General features: G+C 41.3%; 3 protein-coding genes across 3 annotated transcripts; all 3 read left to right on the top strand.

The window, feature by feature from the left end:
- Positions 1-697: 697 nt before the first annotated feature.
- Positions 698-3,643, top strand: LOC139213405 (collagenase 3-like). Its single transcript, XM_070844084.1, has 10 exons — positions 698-825; positions 994-1,241; positions 1,327-1,475; positions 1,653-1,781; positions 1,901-2,062; positions 2,198-2,327; positions 2,426-2,559; positions 2,677-2,836; positions 2,942-3,045; positions 3,135-3,643. Exons 1-10 carry the CDS (start codon positions 727-729, stop codon positions 3,242-3,244), a joined length of 1,425 nt encoding a protein of 474 aa, XP_070700185.1. The 5' UTR covers positions 698-726; the 3' UTR covers positions 3,245-3,643.
- A 3,696-nt stretch (positions 3,644-7,339) lies between these two features.
- LOC139213406 (collagenase 3-like) lies at positions 7,340-10,940 on the top strand. The gene is made up of 10 exons (XM_070844085.1): positions 7,340-7,455; positions 7,581-7,828; positions 7,909-8,057; positions 8,235-8,363; positions 8,777-8,938; positions 9,129-9,258; positions 9,386-9,519; positions 9,600-9,759; positions 9,862-9,965; positions 10,190-10,940. The coding sequence occupies exons 1-10, from the start codon at positions 7,357-7,359 to the stop codon at positions 10,297-10,299; spliced, it is 1,425 nt and encodes a 474-aa protein (XP_070700186.1). The 5' UTR covers positions 7,340-7,356; the 3' UTR covers positions 10,300-10,940.
- A 1,948-nt stretch (positions 10,941-12,888) lies between these two features.
- On the top strand, positions 12,889-16,016 carry mmp30 (matrix metallopeptidase 30). Its single transcript, XM_070844083.1, has 10 exons — positions 12,889-13,096; positions 13,583-13,830; positions 13,950-14,098; positions 14,175-14,300; positions 14,387-14,548; positions 14,664-14,832; positions 14,974-15,104; positions 15,218-15,377; positions 15,468-15,571; positions 15,643-16,016. The coding sequence occupies exons 1-10, from the start codon at positions 12,989-12,991 to the stop codon at positions 15,744-15,746; spliced, it is 1,461 nt and encodes a 486-aa protein (XP_070700184.1). The 5' UTR covers positions 12,889-12,988; the 3' UTR covers positions 15,747-16,016.
- The last annotated feature ends 441 nt before the right edge of the window (positions 16,017-16,457 follow it).

The raw sequence follows: 16,457 nt of genomic DNA, 5'->3' as shown, positions 1-16,457 counted from the left end.
ATATTTGGAAATTATATTTGCAAACTGGTTTGGAAAAATCTGAGGGTCAAGTAGGCGACCATTGATCTATTGCAGATTCAGGTCCACTTAGTAGATGTTCTGGAGCTTTCAGTCATATCATGCAAGTTTCTTCAGCAGCGATGGAATTTGGGATTTCTTAGTTCTGCAGGTTAAGGCATATTTTTGATTAAACTCAATATGAACTACTGCAGTTACCTAATTAAAAAGAATCTATGTATCCTGTGCATGTCTATCACTGTTTTCAGTATTTCGAGGTGGATCTGGATTCAGACACAAATTCACAAATGTTTATATCTTATACAGTTAGACATTTAATTATTTTTTTAAAATTCATTTTTTGTGAAAGTTTTTATGATGCCCCAACTAACAATAGAAAACTTTGAACTGCAAACTTAAAACCGTGAAACCATGCAAGTGAATCTGAAAAGGATAAATTTTTTATGGTTTATCATTCATGAGATGGTTGTGATCTTTGGTCCCTAAAAATTTTCCCAAGCATAAACTGTTACATGATGACATCATAATTACAGTGTCTTGTGGCAGGAAACTTTCATATTGGTGAGCAATCAAAGCCCAACTTCCTCTCTTCTCCATAAAAGGAATGTTGAGTCACTGTCTGAAGGAGGTAGTTGCTAAACACACCCTGTCCTCAGTGTATATATCAGCTGCCTGTGGCACAGAAACACATGCTGAATTGAACGAAACATGAAGACTTTCAATCTGTGCATTCTCCTGAGCCTGGCAGCTGCAGTTTACTGCGTTCCAATACCACATGTTACTGTGCAAGATGAACATTTTGCAGAGGTATGTATGTTTGCTTTGTCTTTTTATGCATGATGTTTCATTATTTTTGCATTAAAGTGCATTGAGAAGCTTTAATGATCTATGGATTCTGGGTATCACCCTGTTGTAGACACAGGAAAAATGTAGCTATCGGACGGTTATTTAAGTAACTCTTGTTCTCTCTTGCAGAGCTACCTGAAGAAATTCTTCAACCTCACAGAGCAGAGCGGTCCAACTATCAGACGGGGGATCAGCCCACTGAACCAGAAGCTGAGTGAGATGCAGCAATTCTTTGGTCTCCAGATCACCGGGACGCTTGATGCTGATACCTTGGCGATGATGAAGAAGCCCCGCTGTGGTGTTCCAGATGGCAACATTGGCAGTTTCTCCACCTTTGGAAACAACCTCAAGTGGGAGAAAAACAGCCTGACCTACAGGTGAATGATCTGAAAAAAGAAAATGTGGGGGAGAAATGTATTGTATGTGTAGGTCATTATTTAAGGATATTTTTCTGTCCTGCAGGATAGAGAACTACACACCTGACATGTCTGTGCCAGAGATAGATGACTCCATAGAGAAAGCGCTGCAGGTCTGGGCCAAAGTCACTCCTCTGAGATTCACAAGAATCTACAGCGGCACCGCTGACATCATGATCTCCTTTGGCCGCCAAGGTAACTACAAAAGAACTTTTCCCGTGTCTTCCTCAGTTAGATCCTCTCTCTGTGCTTAGTTCATTGTACGTGATGTCCCATAAGGCATCTGTGTCTTGAATCACATTGGATGGTTGCTGTTCTTGCTGTCCTCTATTTGATTTACAACACGTGACATGAATACGTTCTTTCCAACAGCCCACGGTGATTTTTACCCCTTTGATGGCCCTGATGGAACTCTGGCCCACGCCTTCGCCCCAGCCCCTGGCATTGGAGGAGACGCTCATTTTGATGATGATGAAACCTTCACTTTCCGCTCAAACACAGGTTAGTTTGTTAGTGATGCTCTGTATGGTGTCTCTTTTACTTACTAAGTACTCTGTCTGTGTATGTTTTAAATGGAGAGGAGCTGGAACTGACCTGTAGCTCTGTGTTTTCTGCTGTAGGCTACGTCCTCTTCATGGTGGCTGCCCATGAGTTTGGCCACTCCCTGGGCTTGTCTCACTCTACCGATCCTGGTGCTCTCATGTACCCTGTGTACAGTTACAGAAACCCTGACACCTTCGTTCTGCCCCGGGATGATGTCAACGGCATCCAGTCTCTCTATGGTGAGTACTAACTGGCTAGATTATTGATTTCACAAACAGCACCAAAAATGAATGAAATGAATGAAAAACTTCCGCACAACCTTTGAAAACGTCATGCTTTGTTGCAATAAGATGCTGATTTGATTTAACTTCCAGGTCCAAACCCAGACAAGGACCCTGTTCAGCCTGGACCCGAGCCCCCCACCACCCCTGATGCCTGTGACTCCACCATGGTCTTGGATGCTGTGGCTAGCCTGCGAGGAGAGATGCTCTTCTTCAAAGACAGGTATTGGAGACACACAGAGTGCTGGAGTCCATTTGGAGAGTTTTCTCTTCACACAAGAGCTGACTTACAGACTCATTTCTGTTCTTGTGTCTTCTCAGCTTCTTCTGGCGTAGCTACCCTCAGAGCAGGACACCTCAGCAAAGTCTCATTACAAACTTCTGGTCCGATGCCCCCACCAACATCGACGCTGCTTATGAGAGCCAACAGTCAGACAATGTCTTACTCTTTAAAAGTACTGTATTTGTTCTCTGTATCTACCTAAAGCTCCTAATATGACCATTTATTTAAGACTACATTATATACCTTTATATGCATGTCCTAAAAATCTGTTCTTTTAATCTCTATACAGATCGCAGAGTTTGGGCTTTCAATGGCTATGATCTTGTACATGGCTATCCGAAATCAATTTCAAGCTTTGGCCTGCCCAAAAGCGTGACGAAAATTGATGCGGCGCTCTATGATGTGGAATCTAGAAAGACTCTGTTCTTTGTAGGCAGTTATTACTACAGGTATGTTCAAATACTGTGATGTGGCATAGATTCAGGTGATTGACTTAGGGGTGGTGATGATTTACGGATGGTGAATCAGTCTAATTGCTTTCTGTGTATCCTCAGTTATGATGAGGCCAAAAAGACTATGGACGAGGGATTCCCTCAGCCAGTGGATCAGATCCTCCCCGGCCTGACCAGCAAGGTGACTGCAGCGTTCCAGTACAGAGGTGAGTAGCATTCAAAACTTCTGAGTTTTACAAGCGAAGACTACTGTAAACGTTTGCACAGAAAGTGACACTGAGCCTTTGTTCTGCAGGTTTTACTTACATCTACAGTGGACCCCACATGTTTGAGTACAGCCTGAGGTCTGGGAGGTTGTTCCGTGTGCTGAGGAACAGCTACTTCTTGTCGTGCACTAACTTCTAGACCAGTTTACTGAATAAGTTATTTATGAAGCTTCTCTGAATGACAATGAAGGCACCAGAGTTAGATAGACAGGTATATACTGGATATATGCCCTTCCTGAGCACCTTATATGTTTTTTAAAAGACTTTTTCATAATTATACTGCCTTTGGTATTTAAACTTAATTGAACTCTGTCTTTATTTTATTTTATTTATATCATATTCATGACTTAATCTATGCTGTTGATTTGATGCTGTTTTGATTTTGTGTTTAATGAAGTTTTACTGTGGAACACTGTTACATAAATTTATTCTAAAATTGTTACAATCAAACATCTGTAGACAGATGTGTACACCATTTTGACATATGAATGTATGCATGCAAACCATGTACTAGTAAAGTAAAGTTATTAAAGTAAACTTTTAAGTACATTTTGTTGTTTGTTGTTTCCTGTAACCTATGCAGAACTCAAAGGAAGGACTGTCAAAGGGGAGAACAGGGTCGGCTGTCACAGTGCTTATTACAGCTGAGCTGTTGGTATCAATCTCATTATTTGGTCATAATAATAATTTGACCTTTGAGCCTTAGAGCGCCGGATGAAATGTCACCAAAGTTATCACAATTCGTCCTGAGTGGAACATGAACCTCTGTCAAATTTCATGGCCACCCATCCAGTAGTTGTTTCAGTCTGAACCACAAACGTGAACCTCGTGGTGGCACTAGACGTGGTGGTGGCACTCAGGGGATCACTAAGTCACAAGGAGCGTTTATTTGGGAACCATGACAGTCTGTCGGTCATGTCTACCTTTGTGTCTATTATGTCTCTCATCTCATTTTACTGGGTGATTTCTTTTTCTAAACAAAACAGGCTGTTATGTCCAGAGATGCAACTTGCTTCTGTCAGTCTGGTTTACATGGTTGGCCAGGTTTCTGTCCAGATGTAGCATTTCTTCCGTTACCGTTATGTGAATAGTAGGAGCTGGTTCATAAAGATAAACAGTAGGTGGTGTTAATGCTTCAGTTGGTGCTATTATACCAGCGGGGGCAATAAAATAACATTTGAACTTCACTGCCTCCCTCAAGTATAAAAACCTTCTAGCGACTATTCTTCATTACTGTGCAGGTTTTTGTGTACCACTTGGAAATCCACATAAAAACAGATTTTCTGTAAAATTTCTTTTCTGGTGCCATGAATGCCTGGAAACATATAAATGACCTAAATCAGTGTTTCATATATCACATGCCAAACGAGATGTAGCAGCAGTTCCTGCAAAGTTCCAAAAGATTGTCCTCTGATTGATGCATCCCAGCTGGGCATTCCTGCTGTGTGCGGTACCACCACATCATGAAGATCAGGCAGATTCAAGTGGATTGGCCCGCTGACAAAAGAAGACACCTGGGACAGTAACAGTGGAATGTGGCAACAAAGCTTCATTTTATCTGCACAGCTTTAGGGTTAGCTGTCGGAGCAGAGTTAAAATCACACTGAGAGCTGTTTTTAATACCAAGATAGAGGAGGAGTGTTTGAGGGGTTTGGAGCTCAGTAACCTGTGAGAGCTGAAGACCTCCCTGCAACATATGTACATACTCACATATCTTATCCGAGACAACATCAGTGATTGATTTAAATGTGTTATTGTCAAAACACGCGTTTGTTGCCAGTTGTAACACAAAAAATGTAACACATAACAGCTGTTTCTTACTGAAACGTTACACGTCATGAATGCTGAGTTTACATTGTCTAACATCTGTGTGATATGTGATGCAAAACAGTAACACATGGCCAGCTTATAAAGAAATCATCACAATCAAACAAGACAGTGAAGTATTATTTTTGTATAGATTTGATATATAGAAGAAAATATGGTGTTTTATTTTTGTGTGTATGTGTGAGTGTGTACACATCCGGCATTATTCATATCATGTCTAATGATGCATTGGTCACTGATGAATAATGCAGAGCAGTGGTAAAAAGCAGGAACCGGGGTATGTAATACACTCTTGTGATAGTAACAATATTAATGTCCCCTAAAATAGATCCAAATGAGATACATTACCCTGGAAACAGAACTGCTGGCTTTGCTGGTGACAGTTAGTGATTCATTCAAAATTCAAGGCACACTTAACCAACATGGCTGCCACAGCATTCTGCAGCGACACGCCATCCCATCTGTTTGCTTTAAGCAGAACCATCATCAGTTTTTCTACAGGACAACGAGCCCAAACACACCTCCAGGCTCTGTAAGGACTATCTGACCAACAAGGAGGGATGGAGCGCTGCGTCACATGACCTGGCCTCCACAATCAACCCACCTAAACCCGGTTGAGATGGTTTGAGATGAGTTGGGCCGCAGAGTGAAGGAAAAGCAGCCAACAAGTGCTCAGCGCCTCCGGGAGCTCCTTCAAGGCTGTTGGAAAACCATCCAGGTGTCGACCTCATGAAGCTGATTTAGAGAACGCCAAGAGTGTGAAAAGTTGTCATCAACGCAAAAGGTGGCTACTTTGAAGAATCTAAAATATAAAACATATTCTGGTTTGTTTACCACATAAATCTATGTGTTCCTTCATAGTTTTAATGTCTTCAATATTAATCTACAATGTAGAATATAATAATGAAAATGAGACTTGCCCAAACTTTATCCCATAAGAACCCAGGGTGACACAGGTCTCACAGACCTTTTAAATATTCTGGAAATTTCCCCATACAGCTTTATCACTGAGTTTAGTAGCTGTCCCTCAGTGAGAGCTACTAAACATCCTGGTGCAGTCATGTGACCCAGTGTCCCTTTGTGTTCCCAGGACACCATTTCTAAAATGGTGGTCTGCCTGATTAACACCTGTGACACCTTTTGTTCTTAAAAAGTAAGTTTCAAACAATTTAACAATTCTAATACTGTAATAACATGTCCGAGATTACACGTAACCTGTCGATCGTTTTCATGATTTATGAAAAAGTTGATATGAAACAGTTTCTAAAACTTCTACATATAGTTAACATTTCAGATCACAGGCAGTAGGGGTAGTATCTCAAAAATAAGTTCAGAAATGTGTCCATTCAGTCTGTTTTATATCCCCCGTAATTTTACTTAAAGGAGAAATGGGTCTGGGTTCTTGGGGATTATTATTAGAGATATAGATATATTGATACAGGGCTTTTTAAAACGACTTGCATTTTGCTATTGCAACACTTAGATCCCTCCTGTCTGTGCTTACTCTACTGTTGATCCCTTTACCCGAGACATAAGTTGCACAACATAGACTGTAGTGCTCCTCCCAGTGTCCAGTGTTAAGAAATAGAGACCACAATATAGTTTTCCACTATCAGTATTGTACAAATGTCACATAAAGGGTTACACAAGTAGAACTGACATAGATAACGTAATGCAAGGACCCATGCATGAGATGATGATGACGCTGAAATGATTTATACTGACTAACAACCATAAACCTCATGTTGATAAGTGGTTGGTGAGTAATGTTGTACAGTGTAATGAGTGATCTGTGCCACCCACAAATCCTCTGGTGACACTTCAGGTAGGCTGTCATGACATGACACAGCTTGTCTGTGTTTGCTCCAAGGTGCATCACTGCCTTGTCGGTACAGCAACAGTAGCCTGAGGGCTCGTCTGACCTTTGAATTAGTGTCAGACTGGCTTAAAAATCTGAGTAGAATATCAGAATACCACTTTGAATATAACTTAAGCACCAAGTAAAGAAATCGACAAATGTTCAAAGTGAAATGACAAATGTTCAGTGTGAATGTTGCTCCTCTTCATACACAATACAGAGAGTTCACAGTGTGATGACTGGCATCTATGTTTGCACTTATTTATATCACTGGTTTCATTTCTTCGATGAGCACACAGAATATTCATGTTTATTTTTGAAATCTGTGGTTTCTGTATGGACATGTCATGTGTCATATCATCATAGTTATGTTCTGTTCTGGGAATTTTTTTTTGTTGTGGTCTGAGCAGTCAAAGCCAATCTTCTGTCATCCATAAATGGAATACCTGAGTCACACACTTGAGAAGGTAGTTGCTCAACATGCCCACTTCCCAGCGCTTCCTCTCCTCAGCATATATAGCAGCCCACTCCAGCATAGAAGCACAAGTCACAGTCAACAAGGAAGCATGAGGTCTTACAGTCTGTGCATCATCCTGAGCCTAGCAGCTGCAGTTTGCTGTGTGCCAGTATCACAAAGCACTGTGCAAGATGAAACTTTTGCAGAGGTATGTATGTTTGCTTTGCTTTGTCATGCATGTTTTCTCACTATGTTGCATTTAATATGTGTTCAAGACAAATTCTGAAGATCGTTACTGTCTAGTGGATATTAAATTCTTTAATTCTTTTGCAGAGCTACCTGAAGAAATTCTTCAACCTCACAGAGCAGAGCGGTCCAACTATCAGACGGGGGATCAGCCCACTGAACCAGAAGCTGAGTGAGATGCAGCAATTCTTTGGTCTCCAGATCACCGGGACGCTTGATGCTGATACCTTGGAGATGATGAAGAAGCCCCGCTGTGGTGTTCCAGATGGCAACATTGCACGTTTTTCCACCTTTGGAAACAACCTCAAGTGGGAGAAAAACAGCCTGACCTACAGGTGAATGATCTGAAGAGTGCGACACAGTCAGTGGAGTAATTCTATCTAATCTTACCCTTGACTATTTTTCTGCCCTGCAGGATAGAGAACTACACACCTGACATGTCTGTGCCAGAGATAGATGACTCCATAGAGAAAGCGCTGCAGGTCTGGGCCAAAGTCACTCCTCTGAGATTCACAAGAATCTACAGCGGCACCGCTGACATCATGATCTCCTTTGGCCGCCAAGGTAACTACAAAAGAACTTTTCCCGTGTCTTCCTCAGTTAGATCCTCTCTCTGTGCTTAGTTCATTGTACGTGATGTCCCATAAGGCATCTGTGTCTTGAATCACATTGGATGGTTGCTGTTCTTGCTGTCCTCTATTTGATTTACAACACGTGACATGAATACGTTCTTTCCAACAGCCCACGGTGATTTTTACCCCTTTGATGGCCCTGATGGAACTCTGGCCCACGCCTTCGCCCCAGCCCCTGGCATTGGAGGAGACGCTCATTTTGATGATGATGAAACCTTCACTTTCCGCTCAAACACAGGTTAGTTTGTTGGTGATGCTCTGTATGGGACAGTGGAAAGTAATTAAGTACATTAAATCAGCTTCGCACTTCTACTTCATTATGAGTCAAAGGGACATTTTACTCCCCCACATGTCTTTAACAGTTGTGGTTACTGGTTACTTTAAAAATACATTACAACATTAAAAATATGATCCATTTTTCAAATACAACATACTGTTAAAAATGTATTTTTTTAGCTTGTAAACCTGTGATTTTATATTTTTTGATCCTGTTACATGACATGAATTGTCATAATTGTACTTTTATTTACGTAAAGGATCTGAGTTCTTCCTCCATCACCTCCATGGGTGGATATTTAAAGAACAACTCCACTCAGTGTATGTTGACAAGAAAAAAATCTGAAAAATTTGAGCCTGTGTTTTCTGCTGTAGGCTACGTCCTCTTCATGGTGGCTGCCCATGAGTTTGGCCACTCCCTGGGCTTGTCTCACTCTGACGATCCTGGTGCTCTCATGTACCCTGTGTACAGTTACAGAAACCCTGACACCTTCGTTCTGCCCCGGGATGATGTCAAAGGCATCCAGTCTCTCTATGGTGAGTACTAACTGAATGGATCATCAATGCCCGTTTCCACAAACAGCACTTGAACACAATCTCTGATAATCTCTGATAATCTCTGATAATCTCTTGCACAACCTTCAGTGATGCTGTTCGACTGGCAGGGCTTTGTTGCAATGTGATTCAGTTTCTCAATACTTAGTGACTCATTTTGTTCAACCTCCAGGTCCAAACCCAGACAAGGACCCTGTTCAGCCTGGACCTGAGCCCCCCACCACCCCTGATGCCTGTGATTCCACCATGGTCTTGGATGCTGTGGCTAGCCTGCGAGGAGAGATGCTCTTCTTCAAAGACAGGTATCAGACAAGCTGTACAGTAGAATAGAAAACATCTGAATCCAAAGTCGGTAGGATTGTCTCTCATCATAACTGGGCTGACTTATGTACAAAATGGCTGAACGGGGCTGTTCTTGTGTCTTCTCAGCTTCTTCTGGCGTAGCTACCCCCAGAGCAGGACACCTCAGCAAAGTCTCATCACAAACTTCTGGCCCAGTGCCCCCACCAACATCGACGCTGCTTATGAGAGCCGTCAGTCAGACAGAATCTTTCTCTTTAAAGGTATGTGCTCTCCTCATCAACTCCAGGCACCAATCGGACATCAAAATTCAACATTTAAGTGGATCTTCTCCGTCCTGCAGGTCGTAGAGTGTGGGCCTTCACTGGCTATAATCTTGTTCGTGGCTATCCTAAAAAACTTACCAGCTTGGGTCTTCCAAGAGGTGTGAGGAAAATTGATGCAGCACTCTATGATGTGGAATCTGGAAAGACTTTGTTCTTTACAGACAGCTATTACTTCAGGTGTGTTCAGAGTATATATTCATTTTTTGATTTCAGTTTGAGTGATTGTTCTCCTTTTGCTTACACTGAACATGTCTAAGTGCCATCTGTTTTCTTCTTCAGTTATGATGAGGCCAGAAGGACTATGGACCGTGGGTTCCCCAAGCGGTTAGATCAGACCTTCTCTGGCTTGACCAACAAGGTGACTGCAGCTTTCCAGTACAGAGGTGAGTAGCATTCAAGCCTATCAGAGTCCTCCAAGTCAGATCTATTGAAAAGAGATGTTTACTGTGTTTTGAGTGAATCCTCTTTTAGTCTTTTAAGCCTTAAATAACTAAGTTTATTAATTACCTATAATATAATATGTGCTAATGTTGTGCAGGGGTTGATTGCTGGTCTACTTCTTAGCCATAACTAGCACAGAAAGTGACACTGAGCCTCTGTTCTGCAGGTTTTACTTACATCTACAGTGGACCCTACATGTTTGAGTACAGCCTGAGGTCTGGGAGGTTGTACCGTGTGCTGAGGAACAGCTACTTCTTGCGTTGCACCAACTTTTAGACCAGTTTACTCAATTGTTTATATAGCTGCTCTAAATGAGAATGAATGTACATTAACAATTTAGAAAATAGTACATTTTTATATATTTTTGTTATTCTAAAAATTATATTTTCAGCATTTTATTTATTTAAAGCTGTAAACATACAGTTTTGAAAAAGTATATGAATACGTTGGGATATTTGTATATGTTGTCTATACGTCTGTTACATGGACTTTGCAGCGTTGATGCTGTTTATGAGTATGAGTATATTTTCAGCCATCCTAGAAATCAGATCTTTACTAAAAAGTTAATCTGGAACGTTCTGGTGATGCCTCTGACAAGCAATGAAGCATCTTGCAGATGAAGATTACAGCAGGTTGGACTTGGATTTGACCTATTGCTGCTGGTAATATTGCTGCTGCTCCTCGTATTTGTAATCAAACGATATAACAGATGATCTGGAATGCTTTTGTGTAAGGCAGCTCAGTATCTATGTTACAAATGAATGAATCACTCCATCAATGACTTCAGTCAGAGCAGTTTGTCAATTGATATATTGTCAGCTGAATCTATAAATACAACTAATAGAGCATCAATATAAAAGTCCTCCATACGTCCTCCATACTGGATGTGTCATTTTGTATATGCATGTAAAACTGTAACAAGGTCCCAAATTAAACATTTGGTCATTTACAAATAAACATTGTTTTGCAAGACATTTGACATTTGACATTTGTTTGTGAAGATCTAAATGTATTAATATTATTGTTAAGTGCATTTCACACCTAGGCCTTCAGTAGTGCTCCGTCTGAATCAATCCACCCCTCAATAACTATTTTATGGTTATAAAAACCATCTTATTATGCAGAAATACAGTATAAAGAGCTGTTGCATCACAGATAGATAACTCCTGTAGCCACAATAAATGCCTTTACTGAATAAACAAACCAGGGGTGAACAAGTCTCCTTCTACTGCAGCGACACACATAAGAAAACATCAATAATAACCTCATAAACTTGCAATATTATTTAGGAAAATAGCAACATTTTACTCACCAAAAATTCGGATTATTTGTAAACAAAATCCATCCTCCTCTCTTTCCTCAAAAACAGTTTGTCGCACAGATTATCTGTGAGATTCAGCTCCATCAAAAAGTCCTTTTCTATCCAATCAACGTGTCTGAATACGGTGACGTCATCGTATGCCTGCTAGAGGGCCCTGGTGACACCAACTCAACATCTGATTGGTTGAAGCAACAGTTTCATCGACATTTATTCTGTGTTAGAGGGCCTGCAGAGCGGACTGTGAAGGCCTTCGGGCAGACTTCTTTGACTTTGACCCTGCCTGGCAACAAATGATGGCTGAAATGTGATTGGTTAAATGCTTTAATATGAAAATACATGTCTGGAAGCAGCACAACCATCAGAAAAGCTATGAAAGGAAGCGGACAGACCATTTGGAATTATTTAATAAGTATTCATGGACAAAATGTAATTAACATCAGTTTGTGATTCAGATATCTTTTTTAGGCCAGCAGACAAGGCCTTGCAGGCCCTGACGGCCCACCACTGTATTTACAGTGAGTGAGTGAGTCATTTTCATTTGTGAGATCTAAAAATACAGTGACAGCTTGTATGACAAACACATCTGTTGGATTCACTACAAATACAGGAATTTTGCAAATTCCAGCACACATTTTAACACAGTTTCAGCTAAAGGTCAAGGCAGTCATTCAATAGTTGATATCTAGCTGTCTGAAAAGGGTTCAGTACCAAGTACCAGCCTTACTTGGAGAACATTCTCACTCTTGTATGTGTTTTAGGGATCATCATAGTGCACTTTATCCTGTAGGGACTAAGACATAAATACACACACAATGGTGAACTAATAATCAAGCAAATTTATAAGAGCTTGTAATATTTTTTTATTTCAGTGGAAAATGAATTGCTGTGAAAATGCCACATATACAGGTATTCCATTGGGCCTGTCAGGTGCAGGGATCCAAACGTTTTGAGTGAAGTCCGTGAATCTGAAAATGAAGAGATACCACAGACTGAGGTGTATTGCACATCAACCCTGGATTGTAACCTGTACAAGCTGAACTGTGTGCTCTTATGGCTCCCTCTCTTGTTTTCTTTCCTGATTACATCCACACCTGTAGTAACTTATTTTCCTCATACCAAGCGCTCTCCTGAAAGGCTTGCTATTCTCTCTAATCTCTCAGCTTTCCTCTGTAATTAGAAAACATAAAAGAAATCTATAAAAGTGTGGTGATGAAGTGAAAAGTAACAGTAAATAATACAGTTAAGTGAACAATATTATAAAACTCAGGAAAACCCAGAAAGGACCTGATGTTAACTCGTCTGAAGCAAAACATGGTTCACATTGAACTATATCTACTGATCTAGATCATGTTCCTGCAGGCCCAAGCTACTCCAAATGTTCACCTCATCTTACTTCTCATCACTACCCTCATTATCTCTTTGCTGTTGTTCCAAATGGGCCTGTTCAGACAATTTAAGGAATGTTTTATCGCCCCATCATGCAACTTTCTGTGCTATTTACCTCGCAACCACACTGAAAATGAGTGATTCAGGAAACACCCAACTAGTGCATTACCACCTCGATATGTGAGCAGGGCTTGAGAGGAAGAATAAAGTACCTGGAGTTGTTCCTTCTTCTCTGTGGGAGGAAAAAAAAAGGAAACCATGGAAGGTGCACTGGCTGTGAAAACTGTGATGATGGTTGTGATTGTTGTAAACTGTGGAGCTGTGCCCACCACTTCACCCAGCCAAGAAGAGCTCTCTAAAGCCCAGGTAAACATGAGATGTTCAGTATATTTCATTAAATCAGTTTTTTTTTTCTGTGAGCACACACTCATATTTTCAGACGTGCTGGATGTTCTGTTTATTAGAGTGAGAGATTATACTGTGTGTGCATTATGCCCACTTATTGTCTAAGATAGGAAGTACCAGCAATTCACAAAGTTAGAAAAATGTCATTAATAATTCATCAAAAGATATTAAAGGATTTATTACTAAAAGAGAACTTGACCAAAGTTGCAGTATTCCTCCTTTAGATTTCACGGCTGATTAGATGACCCTCCTACCACAGGTCTATGGGCAACAAACATTTCTTGAGCAGCGAGTTAATTCGCAATACAACAGAATAGCAAACACACACATTGTCTCAAAGAAGAAGTCAGGTAATGATTGGGCTTTTTTCTACCCCTATCTGATTTCATGCAGAGCTTAAATACTACTAATAGAGCGTGAGTGATTATTGCTGTTTCCTATGTCCAGGCCTACCTGTCTCAGTTCTTCTCTGATGTGGGTGTCAGTGCCCCAAGCAGTGTCCTGCGCAGCTCTCTGGACTCCTTTGAGGAGACTCTCAAAGAAATGCAGAGGTTTTTTGGCCTGAAGGTGACGGGGCAGTTGGACTCCAATGTGATAGAAGTGATGGCTCGCCCCCGCTGTGGTTTCACAGATGTGACCAGATATGCTCAATTTGATGGTCGACCAAAGTGGGACAAGCCAGTGATCACGTACAGGTACTACACATGACCTCTACGTGCATACTGCAAGCAGCTCATCCAAACATAAAGCACAACAATAATAATAATAATAATAATAATAGTAATAACTCATTTTCACTGTCACACTGTTGTAGGATAACCGTCTACACACCTGACTTGAATCAAAGTGATGTGGATGCCACCATAGCCAAGGCTCTGAAACTCTACAGTGACGTCATTCCTCTGGATTTCAAGCAGATCCACAGCGGCACCGCTGATATTGTGATCATGTTTAAGGCTGGAGGTAAAGCTGTGCCATCATTGCCTTTGAGAAAATGCTTGATCTAGTGTTAACTTTACACTTCTCCTCTAAAACCCAGACCATGGAGACTTTGCTCCATTCGATGGGGAGAATGGGGTCTTGGCTCATGCATTCTCCCCTGGAGAGGGCAGTGGAGGTGACACCCATTTTGATGAAGATGAAAACTGGACTCTGACCTCTTCAGGTGCTGACATCAGAGGAAAGCTGTTATTGAGGTAATCCTACAGCTGATTATGTACCCACGATAACTTTATCAGTGTGTATCTGCAGGAGCCAACCTGTTCTTGGTGGCAGCCCATGAGTTTGGTCATGCACTGGGTTTAGCCCACTCTCAGGTCCAGACAGCCCTGATGTATCCCACCTACCAGTATGTAGACACAGAAGGGTACAAGCTACCAGATGACGACAGAGAGGGAGTACAGGTCATCTACGGTGAGAGATCAACTAATTCAAGGAGTGATTTTTCTCTACTTTTCATGAAAACACTGTCAAACTCTGACCCAAAGATCTTTAGCAGTGCCCTGTCTTTGTCTTTTGCCTCTCAAAGGAGTCAGAGCATCGTCAGCTCAGCCAACCGCCAAACCTGATCCAGATCCACTGCCCACCAAAAAACCTCCTGAACCCACATCAGAACCTCCTCCAGACAGGTGCAGCATGAACCTGATTTTTGATGCCGTAACCTCCATTCAGAGGAAGCTTTATTTCTTCAAAGCCGGGTGAGACTCTGCACCTTTTTTTTATTTATTTAGGCATGTAAGAACAAAAACATGCTGCTCCATTAGATACATCGAAAATGCACCTAGTACGTTTTTATTCCTCACTGTCATCCAATCATGGATTTTGTGTTTCTGTGTCAGATATTTCTGGAAGAGGCGCAGCTCCTGGGACGGCATCACTATGTGGAAAATTCAGTCTGTCTGGCCAGGAATCAGCAAAGTAGATGCTGCTTACGAGTATAAGAGAAGCAATACTGCCATTTTCTTTGAAGGTTAGAAATTAACAATCTCACGAACAGCATTTTTTTGTCAATTAAAAATGACAAAAGCATTAAAGAAATGGTGGGAAAAGTGATGAACATAATTCTGCCTTTTCACATCACAGGGGATCATTACTGGGGCATCAGAGGAAACACTGTCCTACCTGGTTATCCCAAACCACTCAGCGACTTTGGCTTCCCTCCATCTGTCACCAGCGTAGACGCTGCTGTCCATGTGTCATTTGTCAGCAGAACCCTCCTCTTTGTGGGGAACAAATACTGGAGGTGAGTACAGTCGATAGCCATGAACATCTAGGCTGAATGCAGAGGTAGAAACTGCATATTGAAGAACGCTTCCCCATATTACTCACATAGCTACAATGAAAGGAGGGGCAGAATGGATAGTGGGTACCCAAGATTCATCTTCAAAGGGCTCCCTGGGATTGGCTCCAGAGTGGATGCTGCTTTTGAGAACAAAGGTAGGCAGCAGTTGAGGTGAGTCATTTTAAGTTCCTGTTTGGGGTGATACTAATGATGCTTCCCCCTGCAGGTTCCCTGTTCTTTTCATATGGATCCAGACAGACAGAGTACAACTACCAACGAAGGAGAGCGCTGCGCACTCTGTTAAACAATGGCTGGATGGATTGCAACTAAAGAAACAAATACACACACACACACACACACACACACACAATGAGCGCATACCATGATGACTCTGGTCTACTCCACTGACCAGTCCTAGGTATCTTCAGGGGACTTTTCAATAGAGATCTGCATAGAAATTTATTATTTTAAAAAGAAATAGAAAAGAACAATATGAAATAGTACCATAAGGCTGTAGGCAACAACTACTTGTTATGTAGTCAATGCTTTTTCTTGGACATGCATCAATTTAATGAATCAATAAATGTGAAAAACATTCAAGAGTGAGTTAAAAGACTGCTTCATCAAGCCTGAGTTTGGGGATTTGGATGCACTGAAACAAAGGAAATCTAGCAACAGGTAATGTAATCCTACAGCTGATTAAGTACCCACAATAACTTTATCAGTGTGTATCTGCAGGAACCAACCTGTTCTTGGTGGCAGCCCATGAGTCTGGTCACGCACTGGGTTTAGCCCACAAATATTTATAATTATACAGTTATCATCTTTAGTTTAAGTGCCATAACTGCACAAGATTACGATACGTGGTGGGAGCTGATGAACAAAGGTGGATGCCGTGTTTATTTTCTTTATAAAAGGGGTTTATGTGACATCTTTGCATCTGTAGCCATTATTCTATTTTGAAAACTGTCACTCTGTTGTCTATTGACCATCAGGGATCGCTCAGTAGACAGATGTGGAATGTAGTAAACTACACAGTTT

The sequence above is a fragment of the Pempheris klunzingeri genome, chromosome 14, assembly GCF_042242105.1.
Source record: "Pempheris klunzingeri isolate RE-2024b chromosome 14, fPemKlu1.hap1, whole genome shotgun sequence".
NCBI lineage: Eukaryota > Metazoa > Chordata > Actinopteri > Acropomatiformes > Pempheridae > Pempheris > Pempheris klunzingeri.
The sequence above is the reverse complement of the archived record's forward strand: the minus strand, read 5'-3'. Positions and strand labels throughout refer to the sequence as shown.